This window comes from Hemitrygon akajei, chromosome 16 (genome assembly GCF_048418815.1).
Source record: "Hemitrygon akajei chromosome 16, sHemAka1.3, whole genome shotgun sequence".
NCBI classification, from domain to species: domain Eukaryota; kingdom Metazoa; phylum Chordata; class Chondrichthyes; order Myliobatiformes; family Dasyatidae; genus Hemitrygon; species Hemitrygon akajei.
The window spans coordinates 357052-380779 of NC_133139.1; the positions used below are offsets into that span (position 1 = coordinate 357052).

The following is a 23728-nucleotide window of genomic DNA, read 5'->3' on the forward strand; positions in this document are numbered from 1 at the left end:
ACCTGCACCTGGGCCATATCTCTCCAAACCCTTCTTATCCATATACCTGTCCAAGTTTTCCTTAAAAGTGAGCCCGCATTCACCACTTCATCTGGCAGCTCATTCCACACTCCCACCACTCTCTGTGTGAAGAAGCCTCCCCTAATGTTCTCTTTAAACTTTTCCCCCTTCACCCTTAACCCATGACCTCTGTTTTTTCTCTCCCCTAGCCTCAGTGGAAAAAGTCTGCTTGCATTCACTCTATCTATACCCATCATAATTTTATACACCTCTATCAAATCACCCCTCATTTTCCTACGCTCCAGGGAATAAAGTCCTAACCTATTCAACCTTTCTCTGTAACTCAGTTTCTCAAGTCCCAGCAACATCCTTGTAACCCTTCTCTGCACTCTTTCAAGCTTATTAATATCCTTCCTGTAATTAGGTGACCAAAACTGCACACAATACTCCAAATTCGGTCTCACCAATGTCTTATATAACCTCACCATTACATTCCAGCTCTTATACTCAATACTTTGATTTATAAAGGTCAATGTACCAAAAGCTCTCTTCATGACCCTATCTACTTGTGACACCACTTTTAGAGAATTATGTATCTGTACTCCCACATCCCTCTGTTCTACTGCACTCCTCAGTGTCCTACCAATTACCTTGTATGTTCTACCTTGGTTTGACCTTCCAAAGTGCAATACCTCACACTTGTCCGCATTAAAAACCATCTGCCATTTTTCAGCCCATTCCTCCAACTGGTCCAAATCCCTCTGCAAGCTTTGAAAACCTTCTTCACTGTCCACTACACCTCCAATCTTTGTATCATCAGCAAATTTGCTGAACCAATTTGCCACATTATCATCCAGATCATTGATATAGATGACAAATAACAATGGACCCGGCACTGATCCCTGTGGCACACCGCTAGTCACAGGCTTCCACTCAGAGAAGCAATCCTCCACTACCACTCTCTGGCTTCTTCCATTGAGCCAATGTCTAATCCAATTTACTACCTCTCCATGTATACCTAGCGACTGAATCTTCCTAACTAACCACCCATGCGGGACCTTGTCAAAGGCCTTACTGAAGTCCATGTACACAACATCCACTGCCTTCCCTTCATTCACTTTCCTGGTAACCTCCTCGAAAAACTCTAATAGATTGGTTAAACATGACCTACCATGCCCAAAGCCAAGCTGACTTTTTCTAATAAGTCCCTGACTATCCAAATACTTGTAGATCCTATCTCTTAGTACTCCTTCCAATAATTTACCTACTACCAATGTCAAACTTACCAGCCTATAATTTCCTGGATTATTTTTAGAGCCTTTTTTAAACAATGGAACAACATGAGATATCCTCCAATCTTCTGGCACCTCACCTGTAGATACCGACATTTTAAATATATCTGCCCGGGCCCCTGCAATTTCAACACTAGTCTCCTTCAAGGTCCAAGGGAATACCCTGTCAGGTCTTGGGGATTTATCTACTCCGATTTGCCTCAAAATAGCAAGCACCACCTCCTCTTCAATCTGTATAGGTTCCATGACCTCATTATTTGTTTGCCTTATTTCCATTGACTCCATGCCAGTTTCCTTAGTAAATACAGATGCCAAAAAAACACTTAAGATCTCCCCCATTTTTTTGATTCCATACATAGCCGACCACTCTGATCTTCAAGAGGACCAATTTTATCCATTACTATCTTTTTGCTCTTAATATACCTGTAGGAGTTCTTTGGATTATCCTTCACCTTGACTGCCAAAGCCCTCCTGATTTCTTTCTTAAGTATTTTTTTGCACTTTTTATACTCCTCATGCACCTTATTTGTTTCCTGTTGCCAATATCTGTCATACATCTCTCTTTTCTTCTTTATCAGAGTTCCAATATCCCTAGAGAACCAAGGTTCCTTAGTCTTATTCACTTTGCCTTTAATCCTGACAGGAACATACAAACTCTGCACTCTCAAAATTTCTCCTTTGAAGGCCTCCCATTTACCAATCACATCCTTGCCAGAGAACAACCTATCCCAATCCACACTTTTTAGATCCTTTCTTATTTCTTCAAATTTGGCCTTTTTCCAATTTAGAACCTCAACCCGAGATCTATCTTTATCCATGATCAAGTTGAAACTAATGATGTTATGATCACTAGACCCAAAGTGATCACCTAGACACACTTCTGTCACTTGTCCTAACTCGTTTCCTAATAGGAGATCTAATATTGCATCCTCCCTAGTCGGTACCTCCATATATTGATTTAGAAAACTTTCCTGAACACATTTTACAAACTCTAACCCTTCTAGACCTTTAACAGTGTGAGAGTACCAATCAATATGTGGAAAATTAAAATCCTCTACTATCACAACTTTGTTTCCTGCAGTTGTCTGCTATCTCTCTGCAGATTTGCTCCTCCAATTCTTGCTGACTATTGGGTGGTCATTGATGTGGTCATACCTTCCTCGTTTCTGAGCTCCACCCATATGGCCTCGGTAGACAAGCCTTCTAATCTGTCCTGTCTGAGCACTACTGTAGCATTTTCCCTGTCTAGCAATGCCACCCCACTACCCCTCATCCCTCTGCCTCTATGATAGCTGAAACATCAGAACCCTGGAACATTAAGCTTCCAGTCCTGCCCCTCCTGTAGCCAAGTTTCACTAATGACTACAATGTCATAATTTTGTGTGTCGATCCAGCTTGTCAACATTCCCAACAATACTCCTCGCATTGAAATAGACACACCTCAGAAGATTATTACCACCACACATAACCCTTCTATTTGTGACTTTGCATGAACCTTTAACATCATTTATTTTCACCCTCGCTCCACTATCTGTTCTGGTACTCTGATTCCCATCCCCCTGCAAATCTAGTTTAAATCCCCCCTCCCCAATAGCACTAACAAACCTCCCTGCAAGGATATTGGTCCCCTTGTAGTTCTGGTGTAACCCGTCTCTCTTGTACTGGTCCCACCTGCCCCAGAAGAGGTCCCAATGATCCTGAAATCTGAAACCCTGCCCCATTCACCAGTTCCTCAGCCACGTGTACATCCTCCAAAGCATCCTATTCTTACCCTCACTGGTATGTGGCATGAGTAGCAATCCTGATATTACTACCCTCGAGGTCCTGCTTTTTAACTTCCTACCAAGCTCTCTATACACTCTTCAGGACCTCCTCACTCTTTCTTCCTACGTCATTGGTACTGAAGTGTACCATGACATTTGGCTGCTCGCCCTCCCACTTCAGAATGCTGCACATGCGATCAGAGACATCCCTGACCCTGGCACCCGGGAGGCAACAAACCATCCGGGAGTCTCTGTCACGACCACAGAACCTCCTGTCTGTACCTCTATCTATCGAGTCCCATATCATTACCGCTCTCCTCTTCTTCCTCCCTCCCTTCTGCACTGCAGAACCAGACTCAGTGCCAGAGATTCAGCTGCTGCAGCTTGTCCCAAGTAAGTCATCCCCCCCAACAGTATCCAAATCAGTATACTTGTTGTTGAGGGAAATGGCCACAGGGGAGCCCTGCTCTGCCTGCCCTTTCCCCTCCCCTTGCCTGACGGTAATCCAATTACCTGTGCGCTGCTCCTTTGGCATAACTACCTCCCTGAAGCTACTACCTATAAACTCCTCATTCTCCCGAATGATCCAGAGGTCATCCAGCTCCTGCTCCAGTTCTCTAACGCAGTTTGTTAGGAGCTGCAGCTGGATGCACTTGTAGGTGTCATTGTCAGGGACACTGGAGGTCTCCTGACTTCCCACATCCTTCAAGAGGAGCATTCCAACATCCTGCCTGGCATTCTCTCTACTCTAAACTAACAAAACAAAACTTACCGGAACCTACCCTCACCTCTGCCTGTTCACGCCGAAGCCTGTTGAGCCAAAGCCATCCCACTCACTCCCTTTCACTCCGCTGCCCGCTGTATATGGTGGTCTTTTTTTTTAAAGCTTTGGTGCTCTACATCACGGCCTACGCAGTCTAACCTCTTTTCCCCGAGCAGTTTAAAAAAAAAAATGACTTCTCTCTGAGATGCCTTTACTCCTTCACTCTCAGCCTCTTACTTTGATTTAAAAAATCCTCTGGCCTTCACCTGTCACTAACGATGATTTAAGTATCTCTGCTAGGGTCCCAGCATTTTCTGCAGTTGCCTCCAGCAGGGTCTGAGGGACCATCTTGTCAGGCCCTGGGGATTTATCTTTGCCCTAGGCCACCAACACCTCCTCCTCCTGTAATCTGTATAGGATGCATGTATGAACTCTGTGTTCATCTCCTGAGTAAATACAGATATGAAAAAATTCAATTAACATCTCCCTCCTCACTTCTTTTGGCTCCACACATGGATTACCATTCTGATCTCCCAGTGGACCAATTATGTCCCTTGCAATCCCTTTGCTCTTACATATCTATAGAGTCCCTTAGGATTCTTCTTCACCTTGTCTGCTAGGGCAACCTCATGCCTTCTTTTAGGATTTCTTTCTTAGATGTTCTCTCGTATTTCTTATACTCCATAAGCACCTCACTTGTTCCTACCTGTCAATACCTGCTATGCACCTCTTTTTTTCTTCACCAGGGCCTCAATATCTCTTGAAAACCAAGGTTTCCTACACCTGGTATCTTTACCTTCTTACAGCACATACAAGCTTAGTACTCTCAAAATTTCACTTTTGAAGGCCTCCTATTTACCAAGTACACCTTTGCCAGAAAACAGCCTGTCTCAATCCATGCTTGCCAGATCCTTTCTGATACCATCAAAATTGGCCTTTCTCCAATCTAGTAACTCAACCCACGGACAGACCTATCTTTTTGAATATATACTTTGCAAAAATACCTTTGTGTTCATGAGATGTAAAGTGTACCCTACGCAATCTTCTGTCACTTGCTCTGTCTCATTCCCTAATAGTAGACCAAGTATCACACACTCTCTTTGGGACTTCTTTGTACTGATTAAGGAAGCTTTTCTGAACACTTTTGATGAACTCTCTCCTATCTAATCCTTTTACAGTATGCAACTCCCAGTCAAGAGAGTCCAGAGGAGTTTCACAAATATGATTCCAGGAATGCAGGGGTTAACATACAAGGAGATTTTGGCAGCTTTGGGTCTGTATTCACTGGAATTTAAAATAATGTGGCGGGGGAGGAATCTCATTGAAACCTACTGAATGCTGAAAGGACTAGATAGGGTGGATGTGGAGAGGATGTTTCCCATGGTGGGAGTATCCAGAATTAGAGGGCACAGGTTCAAAATTGAAAGGCGGCCCTTTGGAACAGAGGTAAGGAGAAATTCTTTAGCCAGAGAGTAGTAAGTCTGTGGAATGCCCTGGCACAAACTGCAGTGGAGGCCAAGTCCATGTGTATATTTAAAGTGCAAGTTGATAGTTTCCTGTACAGTCAGGGCATTAAAGGATATGGTGAGAAGGTAGGTGTATGGGGCTGAGTATGATCCGGGATCAGCCATGATGGAATGCTGGAGCAGAATTGATGGGCTGAATGGCTTAATTTTGCTCTTATGTCTTACGGTGTTATCTCTTGGCTCAGCAACACTTTAAGGGTCTTGACCATAACAGTGTACTGTCTCCTTGCATATGCCCTACGAAGGTGCAACACTTCACATTTATCTGCATAAACTCTATCTGCCATTTCTCTGCCTATATCTGGAATTGATCTATATCATGCTGTATTTTTTGCCAGTCTTCTGCTCTATCCATATCTCCACCAATCTTGGAATCATCTGCAAACTTACTAACCCACCCATCAACATTTTCATCCAGATCATTTATATACACCACAAGCAGCAGAGGTCTCAGCACAGATCATTGTGGAACTCCACTAATTACTGATCTCCAGCTCGAAAAAGTCCCATCAACCACTACCCTTGGCCTATGTGCAAGCCAGTTCTGAATCCAAACAGCCAATTTGCCCCGGTTCCCATGCATCTTAATCTTCTGGATTAGCCTTCCATGAGAGACTTAATCAAATACCTTACTCAAATCCATATACAACAAACACTGCCCTCCCCTCATCAATCTCTCTTGTTACCTTGTCAAAAAACTCAAGTAAGTAAGGTATGGCCTGCCACGCACAAAACCATACTGTTCCATAATTAGCCCATGGGATTCCAAATGCTCATATATCCTATCCCTCAAGAATTTTCTCTGGCAATTTCACTGAAACTGATGTGAAACTCACTGGTCTACATTTCCCAGGACTTTCCCTTGTTCCCTTCTTAAATAGAGGTACAATATTAGCCACTCACCAGTCCTCCCGGGCCTCCCCAGTGGCTAGGGAAGACATGAAGATACTGATCAAGGGCCCAGGAATCTTGTCTCTTGCCTCTTTCAATAACATTGCATCAAGCACTGGGGACATAACCATTTTAATACTCATTAGGAGGCCCAGCACTCCTCCTTTACCTATAAATGTACTAAAGCATTTGTACACTCAGATCTCCTGGTCCTCTGTATTGTTTTCCTTGGTAAGTAAGGAACCAGGCTAGTGAAAGTGCACTGCAATCTCTCCATACAAGCAGTGGGAACCAGGCTACTGAATGTACTTTGCCATCTCTCTGTTCAAGCATTAGGCATCAGATGAGTGAATATGCACTGCAATCTCTTCATGCAAACATTAGGAACCAGGCTCATGAGTGTGCACTGCAATGTCACCGTGTAAGCATTGTGAACCAGGCTCATGAATGTCACTGCAATCTCTTTATGCAAGAATTAGGAACCAGACCATTGAATGTGCACTGCAATCTCTCTGTGTAAATTTGAGACTTTTTACAAATGAACCAATCAGATGTAGATGAAGAGAATGAAAGAGTAGTCAACGTTTCTGGCCGAGACCCTACGGCAGGTCTGGGATGCTGAAGGGTTTCGGCTCGAAATATCGACTGTATTTTTTTCCCTAGATGCTGCCTGGCCTGCTGAATTCCTCCAGCATTTTGTGTGAGCCACATATAAAAGGTATCTTGTATGTTTTTTATCTGTATGATTTTATTCTTGGTAAAATTAATCTACAAATTTGATAAGTCACCTGTGTTGTTCATGTAAGTTTCAGTGTTGTTTCTCTCTCAACAACTCTACATGTTGACATCATCAACTCTACACCACGCCTGCAGATTTACAATGGGTGAAAATGTGACATGATGATTTCCTCACAGTTGAACAAGGAATATTTCATGAAGAATGTCCAGTATAAATGATTTATAGAATTGCTGCTGGATATCATTTTGATATTGTGTTCTTAAAGCTAACTCATACAGCATAGAAACAGAGCATACAGCCCACTGAACCATTGATAATGCTACACTGATCTCGTTTTGTATCCTCTCCTAGCTTCTCCCTCAGATTCTATCCTTTCCTTTGCACTGCTGACCTATACATATCCTTTACTTATACACTAAGGGCAATTTACTGTGGCTGATGAGCCTTGTGAGCTGCACATCTTTGAGATGTGGAAGGAAACTGGAGCATCTTGAGAGAACACATACAGTCAGAGGGAGAATGTGCACAAACAAAGTGCCGGAGGTCATGATCAAACTGGAGTGACTCGGGCTGTAGGCAACTACTCTATTGGTTGTAGCACATTCCCTTGAATAGATGGAAAGTCATCAAGGTGTAAGCCCAGATCGGTTCACTCTCTGCAGTTGCTGCCTGACTTGCCGAATATTTACAGCAATTCTGGGTTTTAATTTGATTTTCCAGAATCTATAGGTACTTTTTTTTCTCAAATTGATCTTCATTGAATTCATTTATATTCATTGTATTGAAAGTGTTGCCATTTTTGCACGCTTAATCAGCTGTAGGAGGAGCTTCTTGTGTGGGTGTACAATTGTAGAGCTGGCTGAAAGAGAACATCCTTACCTGTGTGGGTTCCATACTATTGAGTGGAAGGTCTCCTCCACTGAATATCTCCCAGAGGGTTGTACCAAAGCTCCACTTGTCTAATTCTAGTACTAGGTGTGTTGTTTTATCAATGTATTCTGGAGCCAACCACGGTATCCGGTCAATGCATACTGTATCGAAAAAAAATTAAAGTTGTCATAAGAGAGGATAGTGGAAAACAGAGTCATTGGCAGTATGTAATTCTGACAACGTGTAGCACTAACAAAGTCTAACAGTGTGTAATACTGACAATCTGTAACACTGACAGAGTCTGTGATGGCATGTAACGCTGACAATATGTAACACTGACAGTCTGTGGCGGCATGTAATGCTGACAATGTGTAACACTGGCAGTCTGTGAAAGTGTGTAATGCTGATGAAGTGTAACACTGACAGCTGTGACGGTGTGTAATACTGACGACGTGTAACACTGACGGGGTGTGTGATGTGTAATGCTGACGATATGTGACACTGACAGGGTCTGTGACAGTGTGTAATGCTGATGATGTGTAACACTGACAGAGTCTGTGGCAGTGTGTAAGACTGCTGATGTGTAACACTGACAGGGTCTGTGATGGTGTGTAATGTTGGCAATGTGCAACACTGACAGAGTCTGGCGGCGTGTTGTAATTCTGATGTGTAATGCTGATGACGTGTAACATTGGCAGAGTCTGTGACAGTGTGTAATGCTGATGATGTGCAATACTGACAGGGTCTGTGACAGTGTGTAATGCTGACGAAGTGTAACACTGACAGCTGTGATGGTATGTATTACTGCCAACGTGTAACACTGACAGAATCTGTGACAATGTGTAATACCGATGAAGTGTAACACCGACAGGGTGTGTGATAGTATGTAATGCTAGCAATGTGTAACACTGATAGAGTCTGTGACAGTGTGTAATGCTGATGAAGTGTAACACTGACAGAATCTGTTACAGTGTGTAATGCTGACAATGTGTAACACTGACGGGATGTGTGATGTTGTGTAATGCTGACAATGTGTAACACTGACAGGGTGTGTAATGGTTTGTAATGTTGACAATGTGTAACACTGGCAGAGTCTGTGACAGTGTGTAATGCTGATGATGTGTAACACTGACAGAATCTGTTACAGTGTGTAATGCTGACAATGTGTAACACTGACGGGATGTGTGATGTTGTGTAATGCTGACAATGTGTAACACTGACAGGGTGTGTAATGGTTTGTAATGTTGACAATGTGTAACACTGGCAGAGTCTGTGACAGTGTGTAATGCTGACGAAGTGTAACACTGACAGCTGTGATGGTATGTATTACTGCCAACGTGTAACACTGACAGAATCTGTGACAATGTGTAATACCGATGAAGTGTAACACCGACAGGGTGTGTGATAGTATGTAATGCTAGCAATGTGTAACACTGATAGAGTCTGTGACAGTGTGTAATGCTGATGAAGTGTAACACTGACAGAATCTGTTACAGTGTGTAATGCTGACAATGTGTAACACTGACGGGATGTGTGATGTTGTGTAATGCTGACAATGTGTAACACTGACAGGGTGTGTAATGGTTTGTAATGTTGACAATGTGTAACACTGGCAGAGTCTGTGACAGTGTGTAATGCTGATGATGTGTAACACTGACAGAATCTGTTACAGTGTGTAATGCTGACAATGTGTAACACTGACGGGATGTGTGATGTTGTGTAATGCTGACAATGTGTAACACTGACAGGGTGTGTAATGGTTTGTAATGTTGACAATGTGTAACACTGGCAGAGTCTGTGACAGTGTGTAATGCTGATGATGTGTAACACTGACAGAATCTGTTACAGTGTGTAATGCTGACAATGTGTAACACTGACAGGGTGTGTAATGTTGACAATGTGTAACACTGGCAGAGTCTGTGACAGTGTGTAATGCTAATGATGTGCAATACTGACAGGGTCTGTGACATTGTGTAATGCTGATGAAGTGTAACACTGACAGAATCTGTTACAGTGTGTAATGCTGACAATGTGTAACACTGACGGGATGTGTGATGTTGTGTAATGCTGACAATGTGTAACACTGACAGGGTGTGTAATGGTTTGTAATGTTGACAATGTGTAACACTGGCAGAGTCTGTGACAGTGTGTAATGCTGATGATGTGTAACACTGACAGAATCTGTTACAGTGTGTAATGATGACAATGTGTAACACTGACAGGGTGTGTAATGTTGACAATGTGTAACACTGGCAGAGTCTGTGACAGTGTGTAATGCTAATGATGTGCAATACTGACAGGGTCTGTGACATTGTGTAATGCTGATGAAGTGTAACACTGACAGTATGTGTGATGGTGTGTATTGTTAGCGATGTGTAACACTGACAGAGTCTTTGGCAGCATGTTGTAATTCTGATTATGTGTAATATTGACAACGTGTAACACTGGCAGAGTCTGTGACAGTGTGTAATGCTGATGATGTGTAACACTGTCAGCTGTGATGGCATGTAATGCTGATGATGTGTAACACTGATAGGGTGTGTGATGTTGTGTAATGCTGACGATGTGTAACACTGACAGAATCTGTGACAGTGTATAATGCTGACAATGTGTAACACTGACATGATGTGTGATGTTGTGTAATGCTGACGATATGCAACACTGTCAGGGTCTGTGATGGTATGTAATGCTGGCAATGTGTAACACTGGCAGAGTCTGTGACAATGTGTAAGACTGCTGATGTGTAACACTGACAGAGTCTGTGACAATGTGTAAGACTGCTGATGTGTAACACTGACAGAGTCTGTGACAGTGTGTAATGCTGACAAAGTGTAACACTGGCAGCTGTGACCGTGTATAATACTGATGATGTGTAACACTGGCAGAGTCTGTGACAGTGTGTAATGCTGACGATGTGCAACACTGACAGGGTGTGTGATGTTGTGTAATGCTGACGATGTGTAACACTGACAGTCTATGGCAACGTGTTGTAATTCTGATGATGTGTAATGCTGATGATGTGAAACACTGACAGCTGTAATGGTGTGTAATACTGACGATGTGTAACACTGGCAGAGTCTGTGACGGTGTGTAATGTTGATGAAGTGTAACGCTGACAGCTGTGATGATGTGTATTACTGCCAATGTGTAACACTGACAGAATCTGTGACAGTGTGTAATGCTGACAAAGTGTAACACTGACAGGGTGTGTGATGGTATGTAATGCTGGCAATGTGTAACACTGACAGAGTCTGTGGCGGCGTGTTGTAATTCTGATGATGTGTAACACTGGCAGAGTCTGTGATGGCATGTAATGCTAATGATGTATAACACTGGCAGAGTCTGTGACGGCATGTTGTAATTCTGATGATGTGTAAATCTGATGACGTGTAACACTGACAGGGTGTGTGGTGGAGTGTAATGCTGATGATGCGTAACAGTGGCAGAATCTATGACAATGTGTAATACTGACGATGTGTAACACTGGAAGATTCTGTGACGACGTGTAATGCTGATGATATGTTACACTGACAGGGTGTGTAGCAGTGAGTAATGCTGATGATGTGTAATACTGACGGAGTCTCTGATGTTATGTAACACTGGTGGCATGTAAGTATCTAATGGAGAACTTACAGTCCAACCATTATCCTCATAAATCTCTGAACTGCAGGCCACACATCGCTTCCTTCTTTCAATAAGGCTGCCAGTGCATTACAGATTTCTTTCAGAATTGGATCAAATGCATCACCTCAGACTCCACATAAATGTCAATTGGATCTATATCCTTCTGTGGCCTTGGACAATCTTCCTCTCTATCCATACCACCAACACTTACTTACATCTTACGAATGCTACCTGCTACATTTCTATGCAAGTTATTAGCATGTATCATCAAAAGCAAACTTCCCAGCACTGGGACCGATGTCATGTCCAGTTTAAGATGGTGGTGCTGAAGGTGAGTGACAACTTAATGGGGTTAACAAAACAAGAAATACAAGTAAACACATTATTAATAACACTTCTTCTGTAAAAAAAAATTATGGTAAATGATCACCGCAGAAGATGAAGAGGCGAGTGAAGGTGAAGCTAGTCGAGGGTCGAAGTGTGCATGTGCGAGAAATTGGGGTGAAGTCAAGACATGTCCAGGGAGAAGTCAGGGTGAGGTCGAGGCATATTTGAGGCAAAGTTGGGACAAGTGGAGTAGAGGAGAGGCATATTCAGGAGCCATCCACCTAAACTGAGAGCAAAATTTGATTTATCTATGTCCTGAGCCAATTTGGAAAGATTGAGTTCAGGACCAGAACATAGAACATAGAAATCTACAGCACATTACAGACCCTTCAGCCCACGATGTTGTGCCGACCATGTAACCTACTCTAGAAACTGCCTAGAATTTCCCTGGTGCGTAACCCTCTATTTTTCTAAGCTCCATGTACCTATCTAAGAGGCTCTTAAAAGACCCTATTGTCACGGTCCTGACTGTTGATTTCTCATATTCTCCCAATTCCCTTTTCCCTGTGTTCTTCCAGGCTCCTTGATTGTGGCACCTGATTCTCATCTAAACCTGCAGCATAAATACCCCAACTTTGCATCCACTCATCACCAGATCGTTGTTTTAGCCAGAGTGGCAATTCACGTTCCCAGCCACTTAGGATTGTGTATTTTAAGTTTTACTTCAGTACCGAGGTTTATCTGTGTAACTCTCTCTCTCCATGTCAAGGTAAGTATTGCCTGCCGCTTGCCTTTCCTGTTTGCCATTCAGCTCCAGCAACGCCCTGTTTCAAGTTAAGTTTTGCCTTCTTCCTGCTGTTCCATTCACCCTCCTGTTTGCCGTTCATCTCCAGCCATGCTCACGCCCTCGTCTGCGTCCTAACTCTATCTCAATGTCAGTGTCCTGTGTTTGGGTTCACCCATTCCTTGCAACAGAACGATCTGGCCCAACATGGACCCAGTGGACACAAGCCCTCGCCAGCCAGGGTTCCGTACTGGGACAGCACGACTGGCTTCTCCGGGAGGTCATGGAGAACCTCTGTTCCCTGTCTGCTCACGTCACACAGATCAGAAATCCAGTGGACCGTGTCTCCACTCGTATCACTCAACTTTCACCTGGAACTCCGCCCAGAGAGCTTCACATACCAGAGCTGGAGCACTGTGCTGGAGATATGGGGAAGTGTTGGTGTTTCCTCCTTCAAAGCTCCTTGCTGTTTGAGCAGCAGCTGTCAACCTACTCCACAGATAAGTCTAAAGTCACTTATGTCATTAGGTTGTTAGTGTGAGCCACAGCAGTTTGCGACAACTAACCTGATATCTTCTCCTCTTTTGCCAGTTTCATTGCGGAGATAAAAAAGGTCTTTGATCACCCAGTCTGGGGTAAAGATGCCACTAAGCACCCACTCACTCTCTGCCAGGGCTCCCGCAGTGTTGCTGAATATTCAGTGGAGTTCTGGACATTAGCAGCCGACTTGGGGTGGAACGGTGAATCGCTCCAGGGGGTATTTCAGGGTGGACTTAGTGACATGGTGAAGGACGAGTTGGTGGCGAGAGATGATTCCGACAGCCTGGATTCCCTGATCTCCCTGGCCACCAGGTTGAACAATCACCTCTGGGAGCGCCGTAGAGAGAGAACTGGTCATCCACCACCTTTGGACACTTCTCGGCTCTCTTTACTGCCCCTTGCCAGAACAAGCCTCTCTCCCCCTCCTGCACTCCAAGTAGCTCCCAGCCCTGCCAATTCTACCGCCCCGGGAGAGGAACCCCTGCAGCTGGGATGGAACTGCCTTTCTCCCGCTGAACGACTCCGGAGAATGAGAACAGGTGAGTGTTTATATTGCGGTCAGTCCTGCCACTTCCTTGCCACCTGTCCCCTTTGGCCAAAAAGGGGGAGCTCACCAGTAGCTGTGGGGATCCTGGAGAGCCAGACCACCTTCTTTTTTGTCCCCCCGACCCTGGATGCAGCTTCAAGCCACTGTGTGTCATAATCAACAGTTCTTGTCTCTGCTAGCGATAGTGGACTCCAGCACAGAGGGAAACTTCATGACAAAAACTTAGCCCTCCAAGCCAGTGTTCCTCGTGAGCCTCTGTGTATCCCCTGGGATGCCTGGGTGCTAGATGGTAGACCCCTGGCCCAAGTCACACACTGCATGGAACCCCTGTTTCTCCTTCTCTCTGGAAACCATCGGGAACATGTACGATTCAATCTAATTTCCTCTCCTCAAGCCCCTTTAGTTCTTGTCCACCCGTGGCTAAGCCGTCATAACCCCCACATTGACTGGTCCACTGGGAAGATAGTCAGCTGGAGCTGGTTCTGCCATTCCTCTTGTCTGCAATCAGCCCTTTCCCCAGTGGAGGTCACTGCTACCTCATCCGCTTTTGAGCCCCCTGACTTGTCCATGGTTCCTGTAGAATATCACGATCTGGGAGAGGTGTTTAGTAAGCAATGGGCCCTTTCTCTGCCTCCACATCGCCCTTACGATTGCGCGATTGACCTTCTCCCTGGAGTCTCATTACCTACCAGTCGGCTGTATAGCCTGTCCTGTCCAGAAAGCATGCAAGCAAAGTCCAAAGATAAAGAAAGGAACTGAAGAGTGTAATTCTGAAACAACTTAGTCATGTTCTAAGGATAAAGTGCCAGATTTGCTTTGTAATGAGAAATCAGAAGAAAAAGTTATCAAGTTACACCAGCTGCTTTATCCAAGCCTAAAACAGATCATGAAGACGAACAAAGCAGAGACAAGAGTAATAAGCTGAAAACTGTGGCTGAGTATGTGGACGAGGTGGAAATGACCAAAAGTAATGAAATTCAAGAGAGTCATAAAGTGGAGTAGGGTCAGTCAGGATCCAAAGCTGACCTCCATACAGAAATTCAAAATGAAGAAATTGTAGAAGGGAAAAAAGATATTGTACATTTTGAGTTAAAGGAATGGCATTTAGGAGAAAATGAAGCAAATAGTACAGAAGAAAAATCTGAAAATACATTCTCAAAGTCAAGTGAAAAATTTGAAAATGAAGGAACTGATATAGAAATCTCCCATTTGCATTTAAAAGAAAGCAGATTGGATACTAAGGAAATTACATGTGCTTCTCCAGGAAACATGATGCAAATTGAAAATTTGATAAAATCTGAAGACAAATTAGAGGAGAAATCTGCTGTAATGGATGAACCCGTTGAAGCCATTCCAGTTCAAGCACAAGAGGAGGAAAGTCCAACACAACCGCAAGAAAAGACTACAAAGGTTGAAGATAAAGCAAGAAACCTGACCAGTGATGTAAGTAGACAGAATAAACTAACCACTCGCGCAGCTAAGAAAGTAAGCAGTTCTGAGCATTTGTCTGTAACTGAGCAAGAAAAGCATTCACTGACTTTCACAAAAGAGAAACCAATAACTGATTTAAAGTCGGGAAAATCTCCAGCACCAGTATCAGTTACAAGATCTAGAAATCAACCATCTCCTGTGATTAAAAAGGGTGTAAAAGAGAAACAAGTCCAGAACGCAAAACACAACAACATAAAACTCAAGCTACCCAGATCCATGCAAATTCTTCCCACGTTCCACGCCTCCCTATTGAAACCTGTGTCTGTCAGTCCTTTGTGCCCTCCTGCCGAACCCCCTCTATCCGCATGGGTTGTCGACAATCTGGGCAAGCTTGCTGGTTCGCCTGGTGGCTCCCGTTTGCCCGGGGGGGGGGGGGGTATTTTCACGGCCCTGACCGTTGATTCCTCATATTCTCCTAATTATTTTTTCGTTGTGTTCTTCCAGGCTCCTTAATTGCGGCACCTGATTCTCATCTAAACCTGCAGCGTAAATACCCCGGCTTTGCATCCATTCATTGCCAGATCATTATTTTAGCCAGTGTGGTAATTCACATTCCCAGCCACTTAGGACTGTGTCTTCTAAGTTTTACTTCAGTACCGAGGTTTATCTGTGTAACTCTGTCTCTCATTGTCAAGATAAGTATTGCCTGCCATTTGCCTTTCCATTTGCCATTTAGCTCCAGCAATGCTCTGTGTCAAGGAAGTGTTGCCTGCCGCCTGCCTTTTCTGTTTGCCATTCAACTCTAGCAATGCTCAATGTCAAGATAAGAATTGCCAGCCACCTGCTTCCTGTTTGCCGAATAGCTCCATCAACGCCCTGTTTCAAGTTAAGTTTTGCCTCCCTCCTGTTTGCTGTTCAGCTCCAGCCACGCTCACACCCTTGTCTGCATCCTAGCTCCATCTCCGTGCCAGTGTTCTGCGTTTGGGTTCGCTCGTTCCTTGTAACACCTATAGTATCCATTTCAGCCACTGCTGCTGGCAGTGCATTCTATGCACCCACCACTCTCTGTGTGAAAAAACTTGCCTCTAACATCCCCCTTGTACCTACTTCCAAGCACCTTAAAACTGTGCCCTCTTGTGTTAGCCATTTCAGCCCTGGGAAAAAGCCTCTGGATAGCTACACGATCAATGCTTCTCATCTTATACACCTCTATCAGGTCACCTCTCATCCTCCATCGCTCCAAGGGGAAAAAGCCAGATTCACTCAACCTATTCTCATAAGGTACACCTTCTAATCCAGGTGACATCCTTGTAAATCTCCCCTGCACCCTTTCTATAGTATTCACATCCTTCCTGTACCGAGATGACCAGAACTGAACACAATACTCTAAGTGGGGTCCAACCAATAGACAATAGACAGTAGGTGCAGGAGTAGGCCCTTCGGCCCTTCTAAGGTCTTGTATAGCTGTAATGCATATTGATTGACAGGGCTTGGCTCATTGAGCGAGGAATGACCCAGTGTTTGGGCAATTTAAACACTGGGCCAGGTGGATTGAAAAGGCAGAGTGTCAGGACCAGAGGTGGGGGTTAGGTTGGTTATGCTCACTCCTCCACAAAGTTTACTCCACGAAGGTTTGATTATGTATGTATACTTCGGTAATAAATGTGATTTGGACTTCTAACCAGAAGAGCATCCCTCCACCATTACTCTGCCTCCTATCACCCAACTGGTTTTGGATCTATTTAGCCACTTCAATAGCAGCAGAACTTGCTGATGTAAACAACTCAGTAGTGTCCCATGTCTCATTTACCTTCATTCGGTAGGATGGTCACGCTGATTCCGGGGTCACTCAGCTTGATAAATGGAGGACACCTGGCCACTGCATCTCCTTCTCGTGTCAGCAGGACATTCCTTGCACAGACATTGCCATGAACAATGTGCTTGTCCTCCTGCAAGGTGAAAGCCTGATGTTAAGACAACACACAGACTAGCACAGAAGATGATCAGGCCACTTGGCCCATATTGTCTGTGCTGATCATGATGGCAATTCAAACCAATTCTGTGAAGAAGCAGAAGCTGTTCATGGGAAGCTGGGTTTGTGCTGGATATTTCCCACAGTCTGACTTAGTAGGAGCTCCATCATTAAACAGGGCCAATCAAAAACATGGGATAGATCCTTTGAATATTCCTTGGCCACATGCCAAAATGGCATGTGTCTAAAAACATGCAGTAATTTCCAAGCATGTGATGAATTGACACAAACAGTTATCAAAGAGGGGAAATAAGGCTTACAGTCCTGACAACAGCTGTATTGGTCAGAAATGAGGATCTGACACTTCACATGGTCAAAGGGATGAAACGTTTTATGTTCCTACTGTGACATGGAAAAGCTTTTTTACCTCGGTAACAGTTTTTCTCAAAAGAGAATAAATTCTACATTTTAAAGTAAATTCTCTCTAGAGTTGACAAAACCATATATGAGACTTACAGTTCCAATCTGGTGTTTACCTTTCATCTGGTGCCACGATCCTTGAGAAGGCTGAAGAGGAGGAAGCTCTCAGTGGTCACTTGAGGATCATTGACTATTCCGATAGTTGTTCAATCTCTCCGCTAGAGCTCCTGTTTTATGTTAACATTGCTTCTTCTTTCTGCCTACTTCAATTTATTGTCTCCCAGAATTGCCCTGTGCTGGACCAGATAATGACAATGACCCTCCCACATCTCAAAGGTGTCTGGGTTGGTAGGCTAATTAACCACTATAAATTGCCTTCAATTAGTATAATCTGTGGAAATGGATAGGATGGGTTTCAGGCAAATTTTTGGGTGAAATGGGATTGCTCAGACAGCCAGCATTAATTTATGGACCAGGTGGCCTTCAGAGAAATAAACAAATACAAAAGATCTCACACATCAAGTTACATGTTCCAGTTCTGAGGAAAGTTTCCAATTTGGAAATATTGGCTCCGCCTCATGCTTTCTACATGATTTGTTGAGAGATTCCAGCCCTTTCTATTTGAATTCTGCTCTAACTCCTAGTTCTTGGGAGTCATGTTGGTGAATTTGATCGTAGGTCATGTGACAGTGGCCCCAGATACATGAATTTGACAGCAAGTCATGTGACAGTGGCCCTGGATATGGGTTGTGATGCTTACCAGGAAGTTCATGGCATATGCAAGCTGCTTTGCAACCTCAAGTTTCCAACTAATATTGACAGAATTATTGTTTTTATTCTTCTTTAGGTATGTGTCCAGGGCTCCATATTTCACAAACTCTTGAACCATGATGTCTGCAAGTGAAAAGGAATGAATCAGAGGTATTGTAGGCTAGTGATTAAATTATTAATTGAGGTTACCAGTTAAAGAGATATAGTAGCACTAATGTAGAGTGTTGGGCTGAAATATCGATTAATCCTTTCTCTCCACAGCTGCTGCTTTACCCACTGAGTTCCTCTACCATTTTGGTCTTTGGTAAGTTAGTGACGAGGTTATCAGCTAAAGATGTAGCCAGTGATGTGGTCTGCCTCAACAACTCCCCATACAATTGTAACAAAACTTCCCTTTTTTTCTAAACCCATGCCCTTTGTAACTAGGCTAAAATGCATTTTGTCATTATAACTACATGCTGCATTTGCCTGCCATCTTCTTGTGATTTGTGCACTGGAACATCTGGATCATTCTGTGCTTCACGCATTTTTGTAATTCGTGCACGGGAACATCTAGATCGTTTTGTGATTCGTGAACTGAAACATCTGGATCGTTCTGTGCTTCACTTGTTTTGTGATTCGTGCACTGGAATATCTGGGTTGTTCTGTGCTTCTCTTGTTTTTGTAATTTGTGCACTGGAACATCTCGATCGTTCTGTGCTTCACTTGTTTGCATTCTCTCGATTTAGAAATTGTAATTTTTGATTACTCTTAATAAAGTTCATGGAATTCTACTTTCCTGCATTGAATTTCATTTGCTAAGTTTATGCCCAATCACTCAATCTATTCTACAGTACATCCTTTTGCAGGATCACAATATCTTCATTGCAACATGCACATATGCATATTTTTATTTTATCATAAACTTGGACATCTTACATTCTGCCACTTTTATGTTAAAATCTCCAGCGATTATCATGACATTGCCCTTCTGGCATGCCTTTTCTATCCCCTGCTGTAATTTGTAATCCACATCCTGGCTGCTGTTTGGAGGCCTGAATACAACTACCATTGTAGGGTCCTTTTACCCTTGCTATTTCTTAACTCAACTCATAGAGACTCTACACCTCCTGATCGTATGTCATCCTATTCACTAGAATTCGGAGGAATGACGGGTGACCTCGTTGAAACCTATTGAATGGTGGAAGGCCTTGATAGAGTGGATGCAGAGAAGATGTTTCCTATGGTGAGAGAGTCTAAAACTAGAAGATAAAGCCTCAGAAAAGAGGGGCATCCTTTTAGAAAGGAGATATAGAGGAATTTCTTAAACCAGGGAGTGCTGAATTTGTGGAATTCTTTATGACAGGTGGGTGTGGAGGCCAAGTCTTTATGTATAGTTAAGGCAGAGGTTAATAGATTCTTAATTAGTCAGGGCATGAAGGGTTACATGGAGAAGACAGGAGATTAAGAACAGAGAACATAGAATAATACAGCACAGTACAGGCCCTTCGGCCCACAATGTTGTGCCAACCCTTAAACCCTGCCTCCCATATATCCCCCCCACCTTAAATTCCTCCATATACCTGTCTAGTAGTCCCTTAAATTTCACCAGTGTATCTACCACAGACTCAGGCAGTGCATTCCATGCACCAACCACTCTCTGAGTGAAAGACCTTCCTCTAATATCCCCCTTGAACTTCCCACCCCTTACCTTAAAGCCACGTCCTCTTGTATTGAGCAGTGGTGCCCTGGGGAAGAGGTGCTGACTGTCCACTCTATCTATTCCTCTTAATATCTTGTACATCTCTATCATGTCTCCTCTCATTCTCCTTCTCTCCAATGAGTAAAGCCTAGCTCCCTTAATCTCTGATCATAATACATACTCTCTAAACCAGGCAGCATCCTAGTAAATCTCCTCTGTACCCTTTCCAGTGCTTCCACATCCTTCCTATAGTGAGGTAAACAGAACTGGACACAGTACTCCAAGTGTGGCCTAACCAGAGTTTTATAGAGCTGCATCATTACCTCGTGACTCTTAAACTCTATCCCTCGACTTATGAAAGCTAACACCCCATAAGCTTTTTTAACTACCCTATCTACCTGTGAGGCAACTTTCAGGGATCTGTGGACCTGTACCCCCAGATCCCGCTGCTCCTCCACACTACCAAATATCCTGCCATTTACTTTGTACTCTGCCTTGGAGTTTGTCCTTCCAAAGTGTATCACCTCACACTTCTCCGGGTTGAACTCCATCTGCCACTTCTCAGCCCACTTCTGCATCCTAACAATATCTCTCTGCAATCTTCGACAATCCTTTACACTATCCACAACACCACCAACATTTGTGTCATCTGCAAATTTGCCAACCCACCCATCTACCCCTACATCCAGATAGTTAATAAAAATGATGAAAAGCAGAGGTCCCAGAACCGATCTTTGTGGGACACCACTAATCACAACCCTCCAATCCGAATGTACTCCCTCCACCATGACACTCTGTTTTCTGCAGGCAAGTCAATTCTGAATCCACCTGGCCAAACTTCCCTGGATCCCATGTATTCTGACTTTCTGAATAAACTTACTGTGTGGAACCTTATCAAATGCCTTACTAAAATCCATGTAGATCTCATCCACTGCAGTACCCTCATCTATATGCCTGGTCACCACCTCAAAGAGCTCTATCAGGCTTGTTAGACACGATCTGCCCTTCACAAAGCCATGCTGACTGTCCCTGATCAGACCATGATTCTCTAAATGCCCATAGATCCTATCTCTAAGAATCTTATCCAACAGCTTTCCCACCACAGACATAAGGCTCACTGGTCTATAATTACCCGGACTATCCCTACTACCTTTTTTGAACAAGGGGACAACATTTGCCTCCCTCTAATTCTCCGGTACCATTCCCATGGACAACGAGGACATAAAGATCCTAGCCAGAGGCTCAGCAATCTCTTCCTTCGCCTCGTGGAGCAGTCTGGGGAATATTCTGTCAGGCCCTGGGGACTTATCCATCCTAATGTATTTTAACAACTCCAACACCTCCTCCCCCTTAATATCAACATGCTCCAGAACTTCAACCTCACTCATATTGTCCTCACCATCATCGAGTTCCCTCTCGTTGGTGAATACTGAAGAGAAATATTCATTGAGGACCTCGCTCACTTCCACAGCTTCCAGGCACATCTTCCCATCTTTATCTCTAATTGGTCCTACCTTCACTCCTGTCATCCTTTTGTTCTTCACATAATTGAAGAAAGCCTTGGGATTTTCCTTTATCCTACTCACCAATGCCTTCTCATGCTCCCTTCTTGCTCTCCTCAGCCCCTTCTTTGGCTCCTTTCTTGCTACCCTATATTTCTCAATACCCCATCTGATCCTTGCTTCCTAAACCTCATGTATGCTGCCTTCTTCCACCTGACTAGATTTTCCACCTCACTTGTCACCCATGGTTCCTTCACCCTACCATTCTTTATCTTCCTCACCAGGACAAATTTATCCCTAACATCCTGCAAAAGATCCCTAAACATCGACCATATGTCCATAGTACATTTCCCTGCAAAAACATCATCCCAGTTCACACCCGCAAGTTTTAGCCTTATAGCATCTTAATTTGCCCTTCCCCAATTAAAAATTTTCCTGTCCTCTCTGATTCTATCCTTTTCCATGATAATGTTAAAGGCCAGGGAGCAGTGGTCACTGTTCTCCAGATGCTCACCCACTCAGAGATCTATGACCTGACCGAGTTCGTTATGTAATACTAGATCTAGTATGGCATTCCCCCTAGTTGGCCTGTCAACATACTGTGACCGGAATCCATCCTGGACACACAGAACAAACTCTGTCCCATCTAAACCCTTGGAACTAATCAAGTGCCAATCAATATTAGGGAAGTTAAAGTCACCCATGATAACAACCCTTTTATTTTTGCACCTTTCCAAAATCTGCCTCCCAATCTGCTCCTCGGTATCTCTGCTGTTACCAGGGGACTGAAAGAATACTCCCAATAGAGTAACTGCTCCCTTCCTGTTCCTGACTTCCACCCATAATGACTCAAAAGAGGATCCTGCTACATTACCCACCCTTTCTGTAGCTGTAATAGTATCCCTGACCAGTAATGCCACCCCTCCTCCCTTTTTCTCCCCCTCTTGATCCCTTTTAAAACACTGAAATTCAGGAATATTGAGAATGCATTCTTGCCCTGGTGCCAGCCAAGTCTCTGTAATGGTACTACATCATAATTCCATGTATGTATCCAAGCTCTCAGTTCATCACCTTTGTTTCTGAGAAGCTGAGAGGAAAATTGAATCAGCCATTATGAAATGGCGGAGTAGTCTCGATGGGCCAAATGGTCTAATTCTGCTCCTGTATTTTATGGTCTATATGGACTAAAATCTTCCAAGATAATTGTAGTTCTCCTGAAACAAGCTCGTGAATTTTCCCCATTTATATACCAATAAGGTCACAGACACATTGAGGTAGAAGCTCTGGTGATATTTGTATGCCTTAGAACATTAAGCATCCAGTCCTGGCCACTCTGTAGCTCCATGCCTCTGAAGATGTGATTATCCTCACATCTATCCTGTCATTCAAATAATTCTGCTTTGTGTAATCAAAGAAGGAATGTTAAGCTGTGATTACTGACTATTTGTACTTTGCTTTTCGGAGTGTCAGACACCCTGTGCCAATAGGCTGGTCCTGGACTTATTTCCATTTGGCATGAGTAACTTATTATTTAATTATTTATGGTTTTATATTGCTATATTTCTTCACTATTCTTGGTTGATGTGGCTGTAACAAAACCCAATTTCCCTTGGGATCAATAAAGTATGTATGTCTGTCTGTCTGTCTGTCTCCACACATTTGTTCATAGACCTGTTGGGCTGAGTTTCTTAAGCCTTTTTTTGTGTTGCTTTGTGTAATATTACAATGGAGCCATCTTAATAACTGACATTTTAAATAATTTAAAAATGTTTCTTTAAACATGTAGCAAGATTCAAGACTTACTCTCTTTGCTGATGGCGCAGATTCCATAAACCAGGATGAGATGCTTGTGGGAAACTTGGCTCATTACACTTGCTGCCTCAAAGAATGACTATAATGGTAAAAAGAGTTCAGAATTGAACTAAAATGCATCTCAAAATGGTAGCAATAAGAGATAGACTTTGTCAACCGCACCAGCAAAAGAGCTCTCTCAGATCCACAGATTCTCCAAGTCCAGTTTCATTTGAATCCATCTGTTGTTCAATCGTCTACAAATTCTCCCTTACAATCTGGAATTTGTTTCCATAACATGTGGCTCATCATTCTTTTTTAAAAATACAACAATTTGATTCTTTAGTGAAATGGAAATTATGTTTCAACAACCTTGGGGAAGCACTGTATATAGTGCTTAGCACAACGCTTTGCAGTACCAGTGACCCGGGTTCAATTTTTGCCACTGTCTGTACGTTCTTCCCTTCACTGCATGAGTTTCTTCCCACATTCCA

At 43.4% G+C, this 23728-nt stretch overlaps 2 protein-coding genes across 20 annotated transcripts in view; one reads left to right on the forward strand and one right to left on the reverse strand.

The window, feature by feature from the left end:
* The window catches only part of LOC140739678 (tyrosine-protein kinase JAK2-like), a 254486-nt gene that overhangs the window by 52104 nt on the left and 178654 nt on the right, over nucleotides 1-23728 (reverse strand). For all 5 annotated transcript variants that reach the window (XM_073068052.1, XM_073068054.1, XM_073068049.1 and 2 more), the window contains 4 exons: nucleotides 23247-23334; nucleotides 18250-18383; nucleotides 16908-17046; nucleotides 7854-8005 (listed from right to left, as the gene is read on the reverse strand). In XM_073068052.1, the coding sequence (XP_072924153.1) occupies nucleotides 7854-8005; nucleotides 16908-17046; nucleotides 18250-18383; nucleotides 23247-23334 (513 nt within the window). The remainder of the gene's footprint in view (nucleotides 1-7853; nucleotides 8006-16907; nucleotides 17047-18249; nucleotides 18384-23246; nucleotides 23335-23728) is intronic.
* LOC140739679 (uncharacterized) overlaps nucleotides 1-23728 on the forward strand; it is a 65422-nt gene that overhangs the window by 21088 nt on the left and 20606 nt on the right. The window contains exons 2-7 of one of the 15 annotated variants that reach the window (XR_012101710.1): nucleotides 12374-13658; nucleotides 14889-15109; nucleotides 15834-15982; nucleotides 18337-18410; nucleotides 18522-18564; nucleotides 19397-19485. Coding sequence is in view for 2 of the 15 variants with exons in the window: in XM_073068055.1 (XP_072924156.1) it covers nucleotides 13361-13658; nucleotides 14889-15109; nucleotides 15834-15982; nucleotides 18337-18373 (705 nt within the window). In the remaining 13 variants the exon portion in view is untranslated. Of the gene's footprint in view, nucleotides 1-5962; nucleotides 6954-12373; nucleotides 13659-14888; nucleotides 15110-15601; nucleotides 15644-15833; nucleotides 15983-18334; nucleotides 18411-18521; nucleotides 18565-19396; nucleotides 19486-23229; nucleotides 23343-23728 lie in introns of those variants that run through there. The other 14 variants (XR_012101707.1, XR_012101711.1, XR_012101706.1 and 11 more) reach the window with 14 other exon arrangements.